The sequence below is a fragment of the Saccopteryx leptura genome, chromosome 6, assembly GCF_036850995.1.
Source record: "Saccopteryx leptura isolate mSacLep1 chromosome 6, mSacLep1_pri_phased_curated, whole genome shotgun sequence".
In the NCBI taxonomy this organism is placed as follows: domain Eukaryota; kingdom Metazoa; phylum Chordata; class Mammalia; order Chiroptera; family Emballonuridae; genus Saccopteryx; species Saccopteryx leptura.
This window is the reverse complement of record NC_089508.1, coordinates 90,326,263-90,346,484: the sequence shown is the minus strand read 5'-3', so window position 1 is coordinate 90,346,484 and position 20,222 is coordinate 90,326,263. Positions and strand designations below refer to the sequence as shown.

Genomic DNA, 20,222 nt, shown 5'->3' with positions numbered 1-20,222 from the left:
AGGCAAACTCTCATTTCCTCATCAATACATTGAAGAATTCCTCTCTTTTTACTCGTAATTGTGTTGAGTGCAGAAAACCCCCACCATACATATCATCTTAACTTTACACCAAACAAAGGGTAGAAGAAACTTGCCTCCAGTCTTTCCAGGGAACATGGGGGGTAATATAAACAATCCAGCACCACAGCTTAACAGCCTTTTGCAACGTAATCAGGCAAGTGAGGTGGGGGGTTGGGCAGACTGTCAGCTTACAGCCAATTCCCCACACCTCTGTCCCCCAAAAATCTAAACTCCAAAAACCCTGTTGGTTTTTTTGGTTCCCAACAGGCACATATTTCTCTGGAATACCATAGGGCGCACCTGGAAATCTTCTAGGCCATACACACGTGCGGCAGCCACACACTCATGCACCAGTCAGGCAAAGTGCTTGCAGCTGGTAAACCAGCGAGCAAGCCTAACACAGCTGCCCCACAGATTCTAACTCTTTGGGATGTAGAGGAAATGCTTCCACAATGCCTACTCTTCTACAAACTAGTGAAGAAAGGAATGCTAAGAGTAGAGTATTGTCCTGAGAAAAGAGGCCTTGAAGGAAAAACCAAAAAATTTCCTGGACCCCCAAATAACTATAGTTGCATTTTAGGGCAAAAGCCGTTATGAGTTTAGAAACTCTTTAAGATTTTTAAAAATTATTATTCATTTTATAGAGGAGAGAGAGAAAGAGAAGGGGGGAGGAGTAAGAAGCTTCAACTCCCATATGTGCCTTGACGAGGCAAGCCTAGGGTTTTGAACCAGCAACCTCAGCAATCTAGGTTGATGATTTATCCACTGTGCCACCACAGGTCAGGCCAGAAATTCTTTAAAAGAGTTACAAGGCCTGACCTGTGGTGAAGCAATGGATAAAATGTGGCCCTGGAGTGCTGGGGTCACTGGTTCAAAACACTAGGCTTGCTTGGTCAACACACAAATGAGAAGCAACTATGAGTTGATGCTTCCTGCCCCCCCCCCATCCCACCTTTCTCTCTCTCTCTCTCTGTCTCTTTTCTCTCTAAAATCAATAAATAAAATCTTTAAAATAAATAAAAGTTAAGTGTATCAATTTGAACAATATCAACAAACATTTGGCCAACAGTAGTATATACACTTGAGAGGCTCCCTTCATGTGTACATGATTCTCCTGATTCCCCTGCACTTCCCTAGGAGTCTATAGCGCATGGCATAGAAACCACCAGTCAAGTGCAACTGTCTCAAACTTAACTGTGCAAAAGAATCACTTAAGCCTGGCCAGGTAGCTCAGTTGGTTAGAGTGTCATCCCCATGAGCCACAGTTGCTGTCTCAATGTCCAGTCGGGAACCATACAAGATTTGACTAATGAGTGCATGAATAAATGGAACAGTGTATCAATGTCTCTCCCTCTCCCTTCTTCTCGCTCTAAAGTCAATTAAAAAAAAAAAAAGAATCATTTAAGAGCTTGTTTAAAAATCTTAGGTCCCACCCTCAGAGATTCTGATTAAATAGATCTGGACTGGAGGCCATGAATGTGAATTCTGGATAAATTCCTCGTGATTACCGTGAATCCAGAGGAGTGTATAGAACTCTGAGAATTAGAATTCCTGACTGGTTCCTCATCTCTTTCTTCCAAGGATCTCATTCCAATCACCTTCTCTTTGTTTCTCACAATTCTGGGCTTCTTTAACTGAAGTGTTGTGCTGCCACCACAAAACAATATGTAGGAAAATCTCTGAAAGTTAAACACAATGATGATTGATGCTTCTCATCTCTCTCCGTTCCTGTCTGTCTGTCCCTATCTATCCCTCTCTCTAACTCTCTCTCTCTCTGTTCCTGTAAAGAAAAAAAACAACAACAATATAGTAATATGGGTAACTATCCTGGAAACTGAGACATAGATTAAAAGAACAGGCTTGCCTGACCTGTGGTGGCGCAGTGGATGAAGCGTCGACCTGGAAATGCTGAGGTCGCCGGTTCGAAACCCTGGGCTTGCCTGGTTAGGGCACGTATGGGAGTTGATGCTTCCAGCCTCCTCCCCCTTCTCTCTCTCTGTCTCTCTCTCCTATGTTTCTCTCCTCTCTAAAAATGAATAAATAAAATAAAAATTTTAAAAATAAATAAATAAAGAGTAACAACATATTTTTATTTTTTTAAGGACTTAATGTTGACACTAGAATTACCCATACCCCGGCCGATTAGCTCAATTGGTGAGGGTATCATCCGGAAGCACTGAGGTTGCCAGTTTGATCCGCAGTCAGGGCACAAACAGGAACTGCTCGATGTTCTTGTCTCTCTTTCTCTCTCTATCTCTCTCTCTCCTTTCCTTTTTCACTAAAGTCAATAAATAAAAATTTTAAAAAATAAAATAAAAAATACCTTAACATTCAATTTAGCTAATTCAATGGCATCTTGTGTTCACAAATGAAGGATGCAGAGTGTCTGGCTTGAAAATTGGCTCCATCATGTAAACATTGCAACAGTACTTTGAGCTATTCCTGAAGAGACAAAAAAATTAATGGGTCAATAGCCAATATGGAAGCCAAGACAGAAATTGTTGATAATATTGGAAACTAAGCCATGGCAGATTAGCTCGTCTGGTTAGCACATTGCCCCAATATGAAAAGGTTGCAGGTTTAATCCTCCCTGGTCAGGGCATATACAGGGCTGCATGGATAAATGGAAAAACAAATTATTGTCTCTCTCCTTTCTTCTCCTTCTTTCTAAAAATCAATCAATAAAAAAAATTTTAATTATAAAATATAGGAAGGAACCACAAAGCCAGAAGAATGAGCTCATCTTTACTACCCAGCTCCCCTAACCAGAATATTTTTCCTAGCGTCTCTCAGGTTCCCACACGTGGGAGTAGAGTGCCAGGATAGGTCCCTTTTCCTATCCTTTATTATCTTCAATGCCCTTGAGTGCCTCTTCACCTCCTTGGGAATGAAAGTGCTTCATTTATAAGGTCAAAAGACCATGGAACATTTTCTAAAAATGAAATCACCAAATCACCAATTGAAGCAAGTGTTGTTTCAATATTCTCTTCTGCTATTAAACTCCTCTCTCTTTCTCCCTCCCTCTCTTCTTCTTTCATTCTCTCCTTCTCTTTCTCTCTCTCCCTTTTTTTCTCCCTCACCCTCCCCTCTCCACTTCACCACACACAGAAACCCCTTTTCAAAGGGGCTTTTTTCCAACTCAGTGAAGTAAAGTCTTTGCCCCTTTGTGGTGAAGGCTCATTAACATTCCCACAGCAGCATCTCTTCAAGGATTTTACTTTTGTAACTCTGTGGAGAGGTCAAGAGGCCACAGTGGAAAGAGGTAAAAGGGGGAAAAAAACAGTAAACGGGGGAGGGTGAAAGGAGAGGAAGGGAAAGACCCCTTCCTTTCACAATAAGGACAGCAAGGAGGGTGGAAAAAAATAGGAAAAGACACGATAGACAAGACCCAGAAAAGAGACCAATAGTGGACCCCCAAATCTACCCTTGGAGATTTCAGACTCCTGAGAAAAACAGCTATTTTTTTTCTCTCTTTTCTATTTCTTGAAAAGGAAGTAAATGATGGAAACAGTGGGATGAGAGAGTGACAGTAAATTCTACTGAGAAATTAGCTTTCCTGGCCTCAGTGTTCCCATTTCTCCTACAATAATAGCGTAGTGATAACTGCACCTGTTTACCACAGGGAAGTTAACAGGATGAATAAAACAATGTCAGCAAGAGTTCCAAGGGTGGAATTTGAGGGAGCCACCCAGGGTCCTGACCCCAAGGGACTGGGAAAATAATGGAGATTCAGTGAACTCTAAAGCAAAGATCAGAGTGCTTCCCAAATCGCTTCAGATGTGGGTACCTGCTTCATTTATCACTAGCAATCCTCTTACCATCTGTTGTCTCTGTCTCTCTCTCTCTTTCTTTCTTAGCATATTGCCACACTAGCCTGAATTTGTATAAGGGAAGAAATGAAAGGAACTTCAAGTTTGCACCTGACACTACCAGTGAGCTATGCTTTGCTTTTCTCTGCAAATGTAGCCATCACAAATTTACATCATTAAACTCCAAAGGGGAAAATAATTCCTATTTTCTTAACTGATGGTGTTTCAGATGCTCTCTCATCTCAGAAAAGTAAAGAGTAAATAAGAAAAAGACCTAGGCATTATAGCTAGAACATAGGGCATATCTGGATATTCTATGCTAAGCAGCACAGAATTACTCAAATTTAGGTAGGAATAGCATGGTCAGAAGTTAAAGACCAAAAAATGAATCACCATTAAGTGTGCAGGCTGAGCAGAAGAGACCTGGGTAGTTGCCAAATGATGTATTTTAGAGTTGGAGGGTATTCTTAAAAGTTAAACTTCATATCCAAAAGAACATTCTTCAGACAGAATCCTTGACAATTGTTTTTAGCCTCTGTGAGAACATATTACAGAGAGCTCACAAATTCACTGGAGAGTACATGACACTACTAGAAAGTTCCTTTATATGGAGCTCAAAGTACCTGCTTGTTGCTTCCACCCGCCTACATCATCTCCACAGCGGTGGCCTCCCTTTAATCCTAGGAACTGGACAGGAATGGGAGAGACAGAAAGGCCACTCACGCCAGTTGTTATTTTAAATGAGATTCCTTAAAATCAATTACCTTTTTTTTTTCTTTTAATGCTGGGAGGTTGTTGGCATAGTATATACCTCTAACAATACCAAGGTGGGGAAATGCTTGACTGACTACTAGATGAACCTGGCTTCCAGGCCCATCTCTGTTACATACATCACAGCTGTGCAATCTTGGATAGGTTACTTAACCTCGCTGAGCCTTTTGGTTCATCTATAAAGAGGATCATCTATAAATGGGAGTGGTAAAACCTGCCGTGCTAATCTCAGAGTTATAATATTCAAACAATGGTATATACTTGAGAATATTCCATAAATTATAAAGAACTCTACATATATTAAGTTATTATTATACTGACTATTCATCTTTACTCTGTCTTTTTGCCAAATTTTTATACACCCATTTTCAAATGGAAGTAGCTGACTTCTGGCCTCATTATCAGAATATACCAGAAAGTTCTTATTTCAGTTTATATCCCAGAAGCAGTCATATTATCAAATAAGGTGGTATAGAATCATGAAAGAACCAAAAGCACTGTGAAGATATTACAAAAATTAGAAAACATGTGAGGCACATTTTCTGAACAGACAGCATGGGGAGGCCCCGGGCCCTGGCAGGGAGGAGAGGGTTAAATCCTTTCCTCTGCAGTACAAAAGAAAAGAGTGTGCGGAAAGATTAGGATTTTTGCTTTTACAATGGGAGCTGCAGAAGCGTAGGGAAGAAGCTGAAGGGAAAAAAAAAAGGGGGCGTCTCCCCTTTAAAGACTTGCAGAGATTGAGAGAGAAAGAGAGAGTCAAGGACAGAGAATCAGAGAGAGAGAAAGAGAGAGCGTGAGTCTGTCTGTCTGTCTCTGGGAAGAGAGAACATCTCTGCTTCACAGTGATTTGCACTGGGAGAGAGGCATCAGTTGACTCCAGACCCGAGGGGGAGACCAGACCAAGTCACCCCGGATAAGACTAAGTGAGCGTCGCCCCTCCCTCTCCCACCTGTCTCTACCCGGGAATGTCTAGGCGAAAGCAGCGGAAACCCCAACAGTTAATATCGGACTGCGAAGGTCCCAGCGCGACTGACAACGGTGGGTGCCTGGGGAGGGAGGTGGGGGAGCTCTGAGTCCCAGCTTGTGCGGGTCAGGCCAGGGCAAGGGGAGGGCACCTGGGCCATGAGCAAAACCAGGGGGAGGACGTAATCGCCGGGGGGTTTGAAGCAGTTGAGATGCAGGGACTAAGGAGATGACCTGTGCTGGGGAGAAGCCCCACTTGGCCTTTCTCGGGATTTAATCTGTTTGTGTTTTTCTTGTTTTTCTCTGGATGAAATGGAGTTTTCAAACTGGCTCTGTCTCCCCACCCAAGAGTTTTCTTTCCAGGTCCCCCTTTGCTCACTGGTCTTTGTGCCGTTGCTAAGTAACGTCCTCAGACCTGAAGACTGTCTCTTAGGGGTGGGATTTTCCCCCCTTTTCTTTCTAGAGAGTTGGGTTGCAAGAGAATGAATTGGATAAACGTGAAGGTTCCCCTGAGGGAGGAAAGAAAAAGTTTCTCATTGTTGGGCTGAGCTGAGAGCAGATCAGAGCTCCCCAAGGGAGAGAGCTAATGTCGGTCAGCCGAAGCCTAGTTTGGGATGTGTATCTATGTCACCTGGGGTAGAGGCCAGAGGAGAGGTCTGAATGAGGAGCATAGGCTTGGGCTTCAAGAGAGGCCAAGCTAGGAAAAAAGTATGAGTTAATATATCTGTTAATATATGCATATCATTTTATAAGGATATGATCATCTTTTTTAAGTAACAAATTTTCTTTATGGGGGTGGGGATAGATTTTATGTATTCTTATAACATTCCAGTAAGAGGCAGACAATAGAGCAACTAGGGTACTGAAAAGTGTCATTGCCTAAAGTCTCAGAAACAGAAGCATAGTCAGGACAAAACCCTAGGTTTCTTGATGCTCAGGGCAGCGGGTGTTACTCCACTAAATTAGGGTTTCCAACTTTGCCTCATGGGTAGATCTGGGCTAGAGTCTGAGAACCTATATCTTTGCAAAGGTCCAGGTAATTCCTAGGGTCAAGCAAGTGTTAGACATTCTGGTCAGTAGTGTGGCTACATATGATCTCACTGTGACAGTCTGAAATCCTGGCTCAGAAATTAACTATTCACTTAGCAAATAGTTGATTCACCCATCAGTAGTATAGGATTAAGCACAAGGGTTCTGAAGCCACACTTTCAGGATTCAAATCCTGGCTCCACTACTTCGTTAGCTATGTTGGTTTATTTGGCCTCTCCATGCCTCAGTTTCCTCATCAGCAAAATAGGGATGAATATACTACCTCATTAGGAGAATCAAAATGAGTTAATATATGTACAGCAGTGTTTTTTCAACCAGCAGTTTAGTCCACTGACCAGTACACCAGAAATTTCTAGCCGGTTCATGACAAAGTTAACCACCCTCATGTTGCATGAAGATTATAGACCCAATGATCTTAGTTGAATTCACTTATGCTCAGGGTGATTTCTGCCTTAGCAGTCCCCAAAATAATTCTACTTTCATTGGTCCCAAGTGTAAAAAGTTTAAAAACTACTGATGTACACAGCATTTGGAAAGAGAACTAGCATAAATAAATACTTAATGAATGTGAGTGTTGTTATTACCATTATATGTTAGGACAGTGGTACTTCCTGTAAGTGCTGAAATATGACCAAAGTTCAGGAATAAATCTCTTGGTGAACTTCAGCATTTTTTTATGAGATGTGCACTGTGAAAAGCTCTAGGAGAATGTATTTGAAGTGACCAAAATTAAATCATGGATTTGGTTTTCCACCTGTTGTAAGAAAATGACTTGAGATCACATCAGTGTTCTGTGGGCTATGGAACAAACTTTAACAGACATACTGTGTTGTGGGTAGAACACCTCCTCCTCAGAGTCACTGCTTTGCTGTGATCCCACTGTGCCCATATTTAGAGGTTTATGTTGATGACATCAGTCCCTTCTGGGATACATTAGCCCTTCTTAATGCCTCTGTAGGCCGGATGTTTCCTCCTCCTGATCTACTAGAAACTGAGTTGCTTCACAGTCCTGCTCCCTGTCTGGCTTAATTGTGGAACAACACTGAATCTCCCCCAACCCAAGAGGCATCCTCTCTCTTCCCAAGTTAGCTCACTCATTCTCATACCACAGCTGAGGAAAAGTCTGTGAGAGAGTCAAAAAGAATCTTTAGCAACTGGCCTAAGTGGATTCTCAAGCTCCTTGAGCTGTAGCTCCCACTTGGGGCTGTGAACCCTTGGGGACATGGAGATGCTGCTTCAAAGCCATGCCCATAAAACAGTGTAGGCTTGAACCAAATGTCAGCAAGAAATTTCAGTTGAAATAGTGCCTTCGAGCCATGACTCAGAAACATAAATGTAAGGAGCAAGAAAAAGTAGCAGTAACCTCTTAAGATCTACCTTAAGAAAGTTTAAAGCTTTTCTGATCAGCATTCTTCTAAAAGTGAAAGAGCCTAGGTTACTTGTATGACCTGGTGTGTTACTGGGTGATCTCATCTGTGAGATGTGGTTGCTATATTTGATGAAATCTAAAATTCCTTTCTGCTCTTATATGAAAATTTCTTTATTTCCTTCTTTTCTACAGATAGCGTTTCTATTTGCTATGTGATCTTCAGGATCCTGACTTTTCCTTCTACCTCAGAGACATTTTCTTGTTCTGCCTGCCCTAAAATTAGACAGGGGAGGCTCTTATTTGGGGGCTCTTATGTGTGTCCGTCCCTTGGTGTACCTGTGAAGCTGTGGACATCGTCATGAGCATCAGCAGACATTTATTTAGTAAGCTAGGGCGCCACTGAGGTTTTCAGGAATCTTTGCCTTCTTTTAAGCAAAGTTGACTCTATGTGACAAGCAAATACTGAGCCTTTGTAGCACATTTTAAAAGCCTCATTTCTACAGTGACCTAAGACGTCACCAAAAAACAGTCTGTAAAACCTGTGATCCGCCTGTTTTTGCTCAGCTTCTTTGGCCAGAACACCAAAACTTAACAGATTAGTTATTGCACATAAGTGATGAGAAGGAAATAATCTATTTACTTAAAAACTCTGGAGATACCCTGATTTATCAATGTCACCCCATTAAAATTAATAAGAAAAAAAGAAAAAAAACTCTGGAGAGAAAAAAAATCTCTCCCCTACAGAGTCTAGAAATTTGGATTAGAGAACATAAGGAACATGAGTAGGAAAAATGCAAACTAGTACATCTGGGAAATAAAGGAAATGATCAGAAACCCAGATATTTAGTGAAAGGGAGAAACCAGGACAACAGCCAAATGGATCTAGAGGGAGAAATGGAAGCTGACTGACCTCAAGAGCAGCAAAAGGGGAAGAACGCAAAAATAGAGTTTTAAGGGCTTTGTTTTCTTTATATCTGGAGGTAGAAAGCATCGTGTCTCAGGCTATTAAGGCTTAAGCCTTTCAGCTGTAGGTACCCCTGGGTCGAAAAGAGATTTCTGAGTGGATAGAAGTAACTCAGGCATGATGTGACAGAGAATTGGAGAAGGAAGCAGAAAGTCTGGTTTTCAATCTAGCTTAGATTTTGAAGCTATGTGACCTTGGGCAAGTCCCCTCTTCTGCTTTTGTCCTGTAATTAATAACACTCATCAATAAGCCTGATCAGTGGTAGAGCAGTGGATAGAGTGTTGACATGGGATGTTGAGGTCCCAGGTTCGAAACCCTGAGTGTGGGCTCATCCCACTTGAGTGCAGGCTCATCCCACTTGAGAGCAGGGTTGCCGGCTTAAGCGTAAAATTACTGATAGAATCTCATGGTCATTGGCTTGAGCTCCAAGGTCACTGGCTTGAAACCCAAGGTCGCTAGCTGGAGCAAGGGGTCACTGGCTCAGCTGGAGCCCCCCCCCCCAATCAAGGCACTTATGAGAAGCAATCAATGAACAACTAAAGTGCCCCAACTACAAGTTGATGCATCTCATCTCTCTCCCTTCTTATCTCTCTCTTTATCTCTCTCTCTCTCTCTCAAAACAAACAAATAAAAAACACTCATCAATAATATTTGTGGCCTGACCAGGCGGTGGCGCAGTGGATAGAGCGTCGGACTGGGATGCGGAAGGACCCAGGTTCGAGACCCCGAGGTTGCCAGCTTGAGCGCGGGCTCATCTGGTTTGAGCAAAAAGCTCACCAGCTTGGACCCAAGGTCGCTGACTCGAGCAAGGGGTTACTCGGTCTGCTGAAGGCCCACGGTCAAGGCACATATGAGAAAGCAATCAGTGAACAGCTAAGGTGTTGCAACGAAAAACTGATGATTGGTGCTTCTCATCTCTTTCCGTTCCTGTCTGTCTGTCTCTGTCTATCCCTCTCTCTGACTCTCGCTCTGTCTCTGAAATAAATAAATAAAAATTTTAAAAATAATAATAATAATATTTATGGAGTATTTACTGTTTGCCAAGTACTATCATAGGCCCTTTATGTATTTCCTCGTTTTTTCCTCCATTTTAAAAAACATTTTTTACTGCAGTAAAATATATGTAACAAAATGTACCATGTTAACTATTTTTAAGTGTAAAATTCAGTGGCCTTAAGTTTATTCAGTGTTGTACAACAATTACCACCATCCATCTCCACAACTTTCATCTTGCAAAACTGAACCTCTATACCATTAAACAACTCCCCGCTTCCTTCACCCCCCACCCCAGTCCTTGGCAACCACCATTCTACTTAGTCTTTATGAATTCACCAACACTAAATAGCTTATATAATGGAAGCATATAATATTTGTCCTTTTGTGTCTAGCCTATTTCATTTAACATATTTTCAAGGCTCATCCTTGTTGTAGCATGTGTCAGAATTTCATTCCTTTTATAGCTGTACCTCCACTTTAAAGAAATCCAAGCCTGAGACAGAGTAAGAAACTCTCCCAAGGTAACAAAGATTGGAAAGTGCTAGAACTAAGACTTTAACTCAAGTCTGTTTGATTCAGAGCTGGCCTTCTCAATGACGGAGCTCAATGAACGAGTCAGATCTTTAAAGAACCTTTCAGCTCCAAAATGGTCTGAATTCCATGCTGGAGTTTTGAGTCTTTTTTTTTCCAAGATTTTTTTTTTTAGATTTTATTCATTCATTTTAGAGAGGAGAGAGAGAGAAGGGGAGGAGGAGCAGGAAGCATCAACTCTCATATGTGCCTTGACCAGGGAAACCAGGGTTTTGAACTGGCGACCTCAGAGTTCCAGGTTAATGCTTTATCCACTGCACCACCAGAGGTCATGCGAGTTTTGAGTCTTTTAATGTCAGAAAAATATCCATTTTATGTTTGATCTGAGATATTTCTTTTCTGGAAACAGCACCAGATTTACAAATCACTGTGGCTGTTTATTCACCGTGTTGGCTAGGCCATGGATGCATTTAGTAGGTCTGGATGGCAAAGGAGTATCTGTGTGCATTTAGGAGAGAGGAGTGAGGAAGAGGAGATGGGACACTATCCCTTGGAAATAGCCTATAGCAGCAGTGACAGAATCAATTCATAATTATGGACACTACCAATCAGTGTTGGTCCAACATTAACAGTAAGTTTAGGCAGGTGCGTACATAGTATGTTTTTCCCCTTTAATGGCTGGAAAATTCTCAAATTCTTTGTAGAACAAGAGCCTTTCATCTTACAATTAAAAATGTGGTTCAAGATGCACATTGGAAAAGGCAATACAGTTGCTAAACTCACAGTCCGCTTTAAATCATCACATTTTGTTTACGGAAGCAGGATATAAGATAGCTAAAGTATAGCTGTGGGCAGTGTAGTAGAGAAGGTGCCTGACAAGATGAGTTAGCAGTGAGCGGTTCATTTTGCCTATGTCCTCATTTTGGCCAGGTTGAGCACAGATGAGATTTGTGAGGAGCAGAGCAGAAGGCTTGATGGGAAGGGCAGTACTCTGATAGTTACTGTGGTTCTCATCGTTGTCTGGAAAGTGGAATCACCTGAGGAGCTTTACAAACATACGGAATGGCTGGATCCCACCCTCAGGGATTCTGAAATAATTGGTCTGGTGTGTGGCCTGGCCACTGGAATTTTTAAAAGCTCTCCCACAAATTCTAATGGGTGGTGCAGTTTGAGGACCACTGTTCAACTAGACCACCCTCTGCGTGCTTCCCACCTGTTTTTTCTCTTTGTTTTCCCCAGCCATTCTCTCCTTATCCTAAAGCAGCAGTTTGATGGGCAACCAGGTTTCCCTTTTCCTTGTTATTTCAGTCTTTTTAAATTTAAACAAGCATGTCCAGGTCTTAGGACTTCATCCATCCCAGATTTTGCATATGACCCAGGATAGCTTGCCTCACCTTATCTGCTATCTTCGACACCATTACCAGCTTAGTTTATGCCAGTGTTCATGACTCCATTTGTGTCTGCCTAAGAATCCTGCCCCCCTTTTCGGGATAGGCAGTGAGTGCAAAGTGCTGAGAAATAAAGGGTTCCTCTTACAGGTGGCTGTTGATCCCTCACCTTTCACCAGGGACTAAATTTACCTTAAAGAAGAGTACAGATCAAATTACGCATCAGAAAGCAAGTTTCATTAGAGAGCAAGAAAGGGGACAGTGTTTCCCAGGAGAAGATGAAAAGAAAAGGATTTCTTTTCTTGTCAGAAGACTTGACAAAACAGCAACTTGATATCAAAAGTTCAATGCTAATTAACAAATGCTCAGTAGAAAGCTTCCACCTGATTCCCTCACCCTTACAGAGGCCAGAGAGCAAATAGCAGGTAGGAGCCACACAGGGCCCTTTCTCTAGCATTAGGGAAGCCACACAATGTTGATTTGCTTCACAAAGCACTGGACAGGAGTCAAAATTCTGAATTCTAACTTCACGGAATCACTGTACGGACTTGGAAAAGTCACTTAATCTCTCCAAGCTTCAATTTCCTTGTGTGTAAAAATAAACAATATTGCACTAAGCTGTGATTTGCCATAATTGCAATAGACCCTTCTATCCCTCTATCCTTGGAGGGGTCAGACATAGTAGCACTTAGCTAGCTCATCCGTTTCACAGCCATCATTTAAATGTTACGATCTTTATGATTATCTAAAGTTTTGACATGACTCAGTAAAATGTTTTCGATTTAAAAAGATAGCAAAATTTCTGTTGAAAAATTAAGTGGATGTTACTACTAGTTGTTTCAGCTCCTTCCAAAAAAGTCTCCCCATTCTTGACATACACCAATGACATTAGCCAACATTTTACCTCAGAAATTAATCTGATTAACAAGCAACATGACAAACATCCAACTTTATTATATGTGTATTTCAATTTATTTTAATTGTTTTGCCACTGACAATGTAAATTCTCTAATCCATAATATTTGGGACTCACTCTCAAATTTAAAGTCCCATATATACATGCTAAGAGTTTCTCAAGAAAGCCACAAGACTTCTCCGAGGCACAGCTACAGTATTACCACTTTACAGAAAGGGAAATGGTGGCATAGTGTGTTGTGACTGACCGCCATGCCTGAAATCACCAGTCAGGCAAGAATAGAACTAGGATGAGAATAACATGGGTTTTACTGGTGCCCAGGCAAACCACAAAAGATAAAACCACTTACCTCTTGTAAGTGCAATACATTTTAGGAAGTGGGAAATCCATTAAGATTCATTTTAAAGTAGAAAGGGAATGCAGTATACTGATCCAGATGGGCATTTTACCCCTACTTATGTCTAGGAGGTGGCCTAGAGCAGTGAGCAGGTGTTAAGTAATTTCGAGGCGTTCAAACCAGGTTGGAGCTTAAAGGGGCTTTAGACACTGAGAAGCTGCCTGGTAGCCCCTGCGGCATTTTCCCCATTGTTTCAGGAGAAGCTCCCCTCCCCCAAGGTTAGCAGTAGGTGGGCCTCTACTAGGCTAGCATTTCCCCAAGCCAAACTGTCCTTAATAGTGACAGTATGTGATACAAGAGAACAAGGAAAAAAAAGCGTTGAGAAGCTGGCTCATTTAGGAAATGGCTTTTTAAATAAGCATGAACTTTGTAAGTTATGTGTGGGACGGGTGATCTGTAGAGTAACTAGCATTTAGCTATTATTCTGCAGGAGGAGGGGCAGGGTGTAAAAGGGCTAAGTGTTAGAAGAGAGGAGTCCTGAAATGACTTCCTTGGAAATTCGACCTTGCAGCCTTCCACCCCGAGAAACTTCTTTTGTGGAGGGAGGTGAGGAAGGCAAGACAAAACTTGGGGTGTTTTGGAGTGTGTGTTGATGATGGGTGGATGCTCTGAGTTGCCCCTGTGCTCTGGCCTCTGAGGCTCCTCTGAGATCAGACCACCCTCTCTGGAGTCCACGTTTTCCAGGCTCAGCGGATCCTTTAATGCAAAGAAAAACAGGAGAAGCCTACCGCTTTGCTCTATTGAACAGGGTTGTGTTTCCCACTGTGCCCCCTTGAGCTTGCTGGGAGGAGGAGGAACAGGCTGGGCAACGACATCTGGAGATGGTGGGGGTACTGGCAGAGGGCAAGGAATGGTGGACCTCAACCATCACCCACAGCACCTGTCACTGAGCCTCCGGAACCCCTCCTAGGCTCTGGGTTCCAGCCCCCGCACCCCCCCCCCCCCCCACACACACACACGCACCTCGGCTCGGGCGGGCTCGCTGCTCTTCCACCAGTTCCCGCCTCCCTCCCTAGCAATTTCTCCCCACCAACTATCCTCCCAGCAGCTCCACCCCCATCTCCCCTCTCCCAGCTTTCGTGCTCCAGCTCCTCCCACCTCCGTGCAGCCTCACTCCCCTCCCCCTCCTCCGTGACGCCCTGCCCCCCTTGCCTCCGCCGATCTCCATCTCTGCAGTCTGGACGGCTGGGTGCAGTCTGCCGCAGACCCAGCGGCCACCTCCACCTCCCCCAATCCCATCCCCATTGTCTCCCACTCTACCCGGCCCTCCACCTTTCCTACAACCATGGCGCACGAAGCCGGGAGAAGCTCTCTTCTCAGGGGGCCCTGCAGGGAGCCTGCGGAGCTTGGAGGTGCAGTAGGGCCCGGCCCGGGCAAAGGTAGGGGTGGAAGGGACACGGTGGGGGCGGGGGGAGATTTGTGGTATACGGGATCGAATGCACGTTTCTCTGTATAGACCCTCTTCCGTGTCCTTACACCTATTCCTTGCGCCCGCTGGTGGCCCGGGGTTGGTGGTAGTGGGGGGACGACAGAGGAAGCAGTAGCTTGTGCGTGCCCCCCAGCCCCATGCTGGGGTTCTCCAGTCCAGGAGGGTCAGGACTGTGCTCTAGCCTTTTACATGGCCTGTTGGTGAGCTCATCTCCCCACCCCCAACGAGCTGTTACTGAGCTGGTAGTTAATTAGAGCCTCCGGATGCCCATTCCAACAGCACCACCCACGCTGCTCTCTCCTCTTCTCCTCAGGTGATGCTAGCGAGGAAGACCACCCCCAAGTCTGTGCCAAGTGCTGCGCACAATTCACTGACCCAGCTGAATTCCTCGCTCACCAGAATGCATGTTCTACCGAACCTCCTGTAATGGTGATTATGGGGGGCCAGGAGAACCCCAGCAACTCTTCAACCTCTTCTGAATCCCGGCCTGAGGGTCACAGTAGTCCCCAGGTCATGGAAGCAGAGCACAACAACCCCCTAGATTCTGGGTCCTCGGTTCCCACAGATCCCACCTGGGGGGCAGAGAGAAGAGGAGAGGAGTCTGCAGGGCATTTCCTGGTCGCAGCCACAGGTACTGCAGCTGGGGGAGGTGGGGGCCTGATCTTGGCCAGTCCCAAGCTGGGAGCAACCCCATTACCTCCTGAATCTACCCCTGCACCACCCCCACCTCCTCCTCCCCCTCAGCCCCCAGGTATAGGCAGTGGTCACTTGAACATCCCTCTGATATTGGAAGAGCTCCGGGTGCTGCAGCAGCGCCAGATCCATCAGATGCAAATGACTGAGCAAATCTGCAGGCAGGTACTACTGCTTGGCTCCTTAGGCCAGACAGTGGGTGCTCCTGCCAGTCCCTCAGAATTACCTGGGACAGGGACTGCCTCCTCCACCAAGCCCCTGCTTCCCCTCTTCAACCCCATCAAGCCTGTCCAAGCTGGCAAGACAGTGGCACCTTCTTCCTCCACCACCACCTCCTCAGGGGCAGAAACACCCAAACAGGCTTTCTTTCACCTTTACCATCCACTGGGGTCACAGAACCCTTTCTCTGCTGGAGGAGCTGGGCGAAGCCACAAACCCACACCTGCCCCCTCCCCAGCCCTGCCTGGCAGTACAGATCAGCTAATTGCATCACCTCATCTGGCATTCCCAGGCACCACGGGACTACTGGCAGCACAGTGTCTAGGGGCAGCCCGAGGCCTCGAGGCCACTGCGTCCCCAGGGCTCCTGAAGCCAAAGAACGGAAGTGGTGACCTAGGCTATGGGGAAGTGATGGGTCCCTTGGAGAAGCCCGGGGGACGGCACAAATGCCGCTTTTGTGCCAAAGTATTTGGCAGTGACAGTGCCCTGCAGATCCACCTGCGTTCACACACAGGTGAGAGGCCCTATAAGTGTAATGTCTGTGGCAACCGCTTTACCACCCGTGGCAACCTCAAAGTGCATTTTCACAGGCATCGTGAGAAGTACCCACACGTGCAGATGAACCCTCACCCAGTGCCAGAGCACCTAGACTATGTCATCACCAGCAGCGGCCTGCCCTATGGTATGTCTGTGCCACCAGAGAAGGCTGAGGAGGAGGCGGCTATGCCAGGAGGTGTGGAACGCAAGCCTCTAGTGGCCTCCACCACCGCACTCAGCGCCACAGAGAGCCTGACACTGCTCTCCACAGGGGCAGGAACACCCGCGGCTCCTGCACTTCCTGCTTTCAATAAGTTTGTGCTCATGAAAGCAGTAGAGCCAAAGAGTAAAGCTGATGAAAATACTCCTCCAGGGACTGAGGCCTCCACCATCACAGGGGTGACTGAAAGTGGCACAGCAACTCGTATGCAGCTGAGTAAGTTGGTGACTTCACTTCCCAGCTGGGCACTGCTTACCAACCACTTTAAGTCCACGGGGAGCTTTCCCTTCCCCTATGTTCTAGAGCCCTTGGGAACCTCACCTTCTGAGACATCGAAGCTGCAGCAACTGGTAGAAAAGATTGACCGACAGGGAGCCGTGGCAGTGGCCTCTACTGCCTCAGGGGCCACGACCACCTCTGCTCCTGCAGCTTCATCTTCAGCCTCATCTGGACCTAACCAGTGTGTCATTTGCCTCCGGGTGCTGAGCTGTCCTCGAGCACTGCGCCTGCATTATGGCCAACATGGAGGCGAGCGGCCCTTCAAATGCAAAGTGTGTGGCAGAGCTTTTTCCACTCGGGGCAATCTGCGTGCACATTTTGTGGGCCACAAGGCCAGTCCAGCTGCTCGGGCCCAGAACTCCTGCCCCATCTGCCAGAAAAAGTTCACCAATGCCGTTTCTCTGCAGCAGCATGTTCGGATGCACCTGGGGGGCCAGATCCCCAACGGTAGTACCACACTCGCTGAAGTTGGGGCAGCTGCCCAGGAAAATGGCTCTGAGCAATCTACAGTCTCTGGGGCAGGGAGCTTCCCACAGCAGCCATCCCAGCAGCCATCTCCAGAAGAGGAGTTGTCGGAAGAGGAGGAGGAAGAGGAGGAAGAAGAAGAAGATGTGACTGATGAAGATTCTCTGGCAGGAAGAGGCTCAGAGAGTGGAGGTGAGAAAGCAATATCAGTGCGAGGTGATTCTGAAGAGGCATCTGGGACAGAGGAGGAAGTAGGGATGGTGGTGGCCGCAGCCACAACTGGGAAGGAGATGGACAGTAATGAGAAAGCAGTTCAACCTCCTCTGCCACCACCACCACCACCACCAGACAGCCTGGATCAAACACAGCCGATGGATCAGGGAAGCCATGATATTGCAGGAGGCATGGAAGAGGGAGGCAAATCAGAGAGGAGCTCAAGCCCAATGGCAGCACTCAGCATCGAAGGGGAAGGCAGCAGCACCGCCTTGGTGGAGGAGCTGAGCATACAGGAAGTTATGAGAAAAGAGCCAGGAGAAAGCAGTAGCAGAAAGGCCTGTGAGGTGTGTGGCCAGACCTTTCCCACTCAGGCAGCTCTGGAGGAGCATCAGAAGGCCCATCCCAAGGAGGGGCCACTCCTTACTTGTGTTTTCTGCAGGCAGGGCTTTCTCGAGCGGGCTACCCTCAAGAAGCATATGCTGCTGGCTCACCACCAGGTACAGCCCTTTGCCCCTCATGGCCCTCAGAATATTGCTGCTCTTCCCTTGGTCCCAGGCTGTTCACCCTCCATCACTTCCCCAGGGCTCTCCCCCTTTCCCCGAAAAGATGACCCTACAATCCCATGAGCTTGTTTCTTTTGTGTGTGTCTGTGTGTCTGCTGCCCTTAGACCTAGGTTCCAGAAACTGAGAGCTCTGTCTGTAGAAGGACCTCCAAGATTTATGAGCCCTTATTTGTCGTCTTCTCTGAGTTCTTATATAATATGTCCCAAGTGGTTTTTCTCTAGTCCCTGAGCCTGAAAATTGCTGTGCTCAGGGATGGTCCCCTGAGGAATTTTTCTTCTCTCCTCATTCACTGTACCTGAGGAAATTAGATTCTCTACAGCTTTTGCATTTCCAACGGAAACCCTCTCCAGCTTCCCTGGGGTGAGCCTTCGCCCCTCTCCTCTCTTCCTCTCCCTTACCCCTTGGCAGGTGTATCTGAGCACCCACATTTGGAATTGCAGCCCAGTCAAAAGGGGCTGGCAGCTGTCCCTGGAGGGCCCAGTGCCACTCCTCTCTGGTGACCAGGTCAACCTGCAGGACTTCCTACCCAGATGGTGAGGGTAGGTGCCCTATCTTTCTGGACTGAGTACACAGCTCTCCTGTCAGGTGACCTGCCCACCACCTGGGAGTTCCAGTTCCACCTCCACTACCACTTCAGCACCACCAGTGCTGTCTGTCTGGCCCAAGAACTGTTGTTGGGAAGGTGCCTTCAGCAACAGGATTCAGAGAGGCCAAGGAGAAAAAAGCCTCCTCTTCTTATTTCAGCCTCCTGCGTCCAAGGGAGCAGTGCCTGAGCAGCTTATCATAGAAGAGAAGTAGCAAGCTGTGTATTTCTTCTTCCCCCTACTCCAGAAGGTGGAAGCAACAAAGCTGCAGCAATATCTGTATGTGTGGCTCAGCCCTACAGGGTAGGGAGAAGTGAAAGGCATACTCTTGCCTATAAGCTCCTTGATAATCACATTAAGGCAAAGGTCAATATGCCAAGACATCTTCAGCTTCTAATGTTCCTTCATCATTGCCTCTCCAAGTTAGGAAACAAGTGGATTTCTTGCCAAGAGGTCTCCCACAGAATATTTTAGGAAATGTGAGCTTAGTTTATATCTTTAACAAGCACTATTGGTGAGGGTAGATGAAGAAGTAATGATGGAGAGTTGAGCGTTGCTATGCTGTAGGGCTTTATATTGGGAACTTGTGTGATTAAGAAAGAGACATGATATAAGGGAGTGGACCTCAAATTCTTGATTGGATGGGTCTCATGACTGTTCTTTTGGACTAATAGTGACTTAGTATGCAGTAATGCACCACAAAATATGGGAGATTTCCTAGCACTAGTGTGCTTTCTAGTTTTAGATAACTCCCTCCTTTATTCCCTGGCCTCTTGTATTTTCCTCATCTTTCACTCTCAAGGCCCATTCCTTCCCAGTATTGCCTATCCCTGGACCGGGGCCTATGTCTTTGCTACTGTCTGGTTCTTAGAGTTCCAGACTTTGGTAGATAAGCTCCAGGTGGTGTCCTCCCTGCCTCTCCATCTTATAATGAGATATAGTATTTACCTTTAACATAGGATCATTTGAAAACAGTTCTGAGGAGGAGAAAGTGTTGGTTCTGCTAGTGACTGACTTGAATGATGGCTTCTCCTCCAAAGGTGTAGGCTCCAGAGCTTCCTAACATAGTAAAATGTGAAGAACAGACAAGGGAGATGTTAGTGTCTTTCCCTTTCATTAAAGGTGTTTTAACCAAATATTTGTGTGCTTCTCCTTATTTCATGATTAAATAGCCAGCTGGGGTATGACATGGCATTCCCTGACATTGAAATTCCCTTCCCACCTACATGTCCTGGCAAAAGCTGAACATATGGTATTAAAATATTTAATTTATTCAGCCTTGTCTTTTTTTTTTTTTAGTAGCAAAAGACAAGCAGGGAGAGATGAGAAGCACAAGCTCATAGTTGTGGCACCTTAATTGTTCATTGATTGCTTTCTCATATGTACCTTGATGGGAGGGATTCCAGCTGAGTCACTGACCCCTTGCTCAAGCCAGTGACCTTTGGGCTCAAACCAGCAACTGTGAGGCCATGTCTGTGATCCTGAGCTCAAGCCAGATGAGCCTGCGCTCAAGTCACAGACCTTAGAGTTTTGAACCTGGGTCCTCAGTGTCCCAGGCCAATGCTCTATCCAGTGTGCCACCGCCTGGTCAACTCAGCTTTGTCTTAAAAACATCCTCTACTGAATGCAATTTCCCTGTGGAAATGGACTTGGTGTTCTCAAAAGGTAAGGAACATGCCCATTGTATGCAGGCATTGTCTTTGCCTAATATTTTCCTCCAGGCTTTTATGTTTTATTTATTATTTTCAGAGACAGAGGGGGGACAGGTAGGAACAAACATATGGGAGGGAGATGAGAAGTAT

The 20,222-nt window shown here is 45.6% G+C and overlaps 1 protein-coding gene across 8 annotated transcripts; it reads left to right on the top strand.

Annotated features, from left to right (window-relative positions):
* The first annotated feature begins 5,453 nt into the window (after positions 1–5,453).
* Positions 5,454–19,556, top strand: SALL2 (spalt like transcription factor 2). Of its 8 annotated transcripts, none has more exons than XM_066342176.1 (4): positions 14,242–14,593; positions 14,957–17,248; positions 17,712–17,769; positions 18,581–19,556. In XM_066342176.1, exons 1-4 carry the CDS (start codon positions 14,500–14,502, stop codon positions 18,621–18,623), a joined length of 2,487 nt encoding a protein of 828 aa, XP_066198273.1. In that variant the 5' UTR covers positions 14,242–14,499; the 3' UTR covers positions 18,624–19,556. The 8 variants fall into 8 exon arrangements, with proteins under 8 accessions (XP_066198266.1, XP_066198273.1, XP_066198272.1 ...); XM_066342174.1 differs by having other exon boundaries at positions 14,243–14,593; positions 14,957–17,616; XM_066342175.1 differs by having other exon boundaries at positions 17,712–19,556.
* The last annotated feature ends 666 nt before the right edge of the window (positions 19,557–20,222 follow it).

Excerpts from the sequence above, each read along its gene's own strand:
- SALL2 (XM_066342168.1), top strand. The coding sequence starts at position 14,500 with ATGGCGCACGAAGCCGGGAGAAGCTCTCTTCTCAGGGGGCCCTGCAGG. Across the intron at positions 14,594-14,956 it reads AGGGCCCGGCCCGGGCAAAG|GTGATGCTAGCGAGGAAGAC; the intron begins GTAGGGGTGGAA and ends TCTTCTCCTCAG.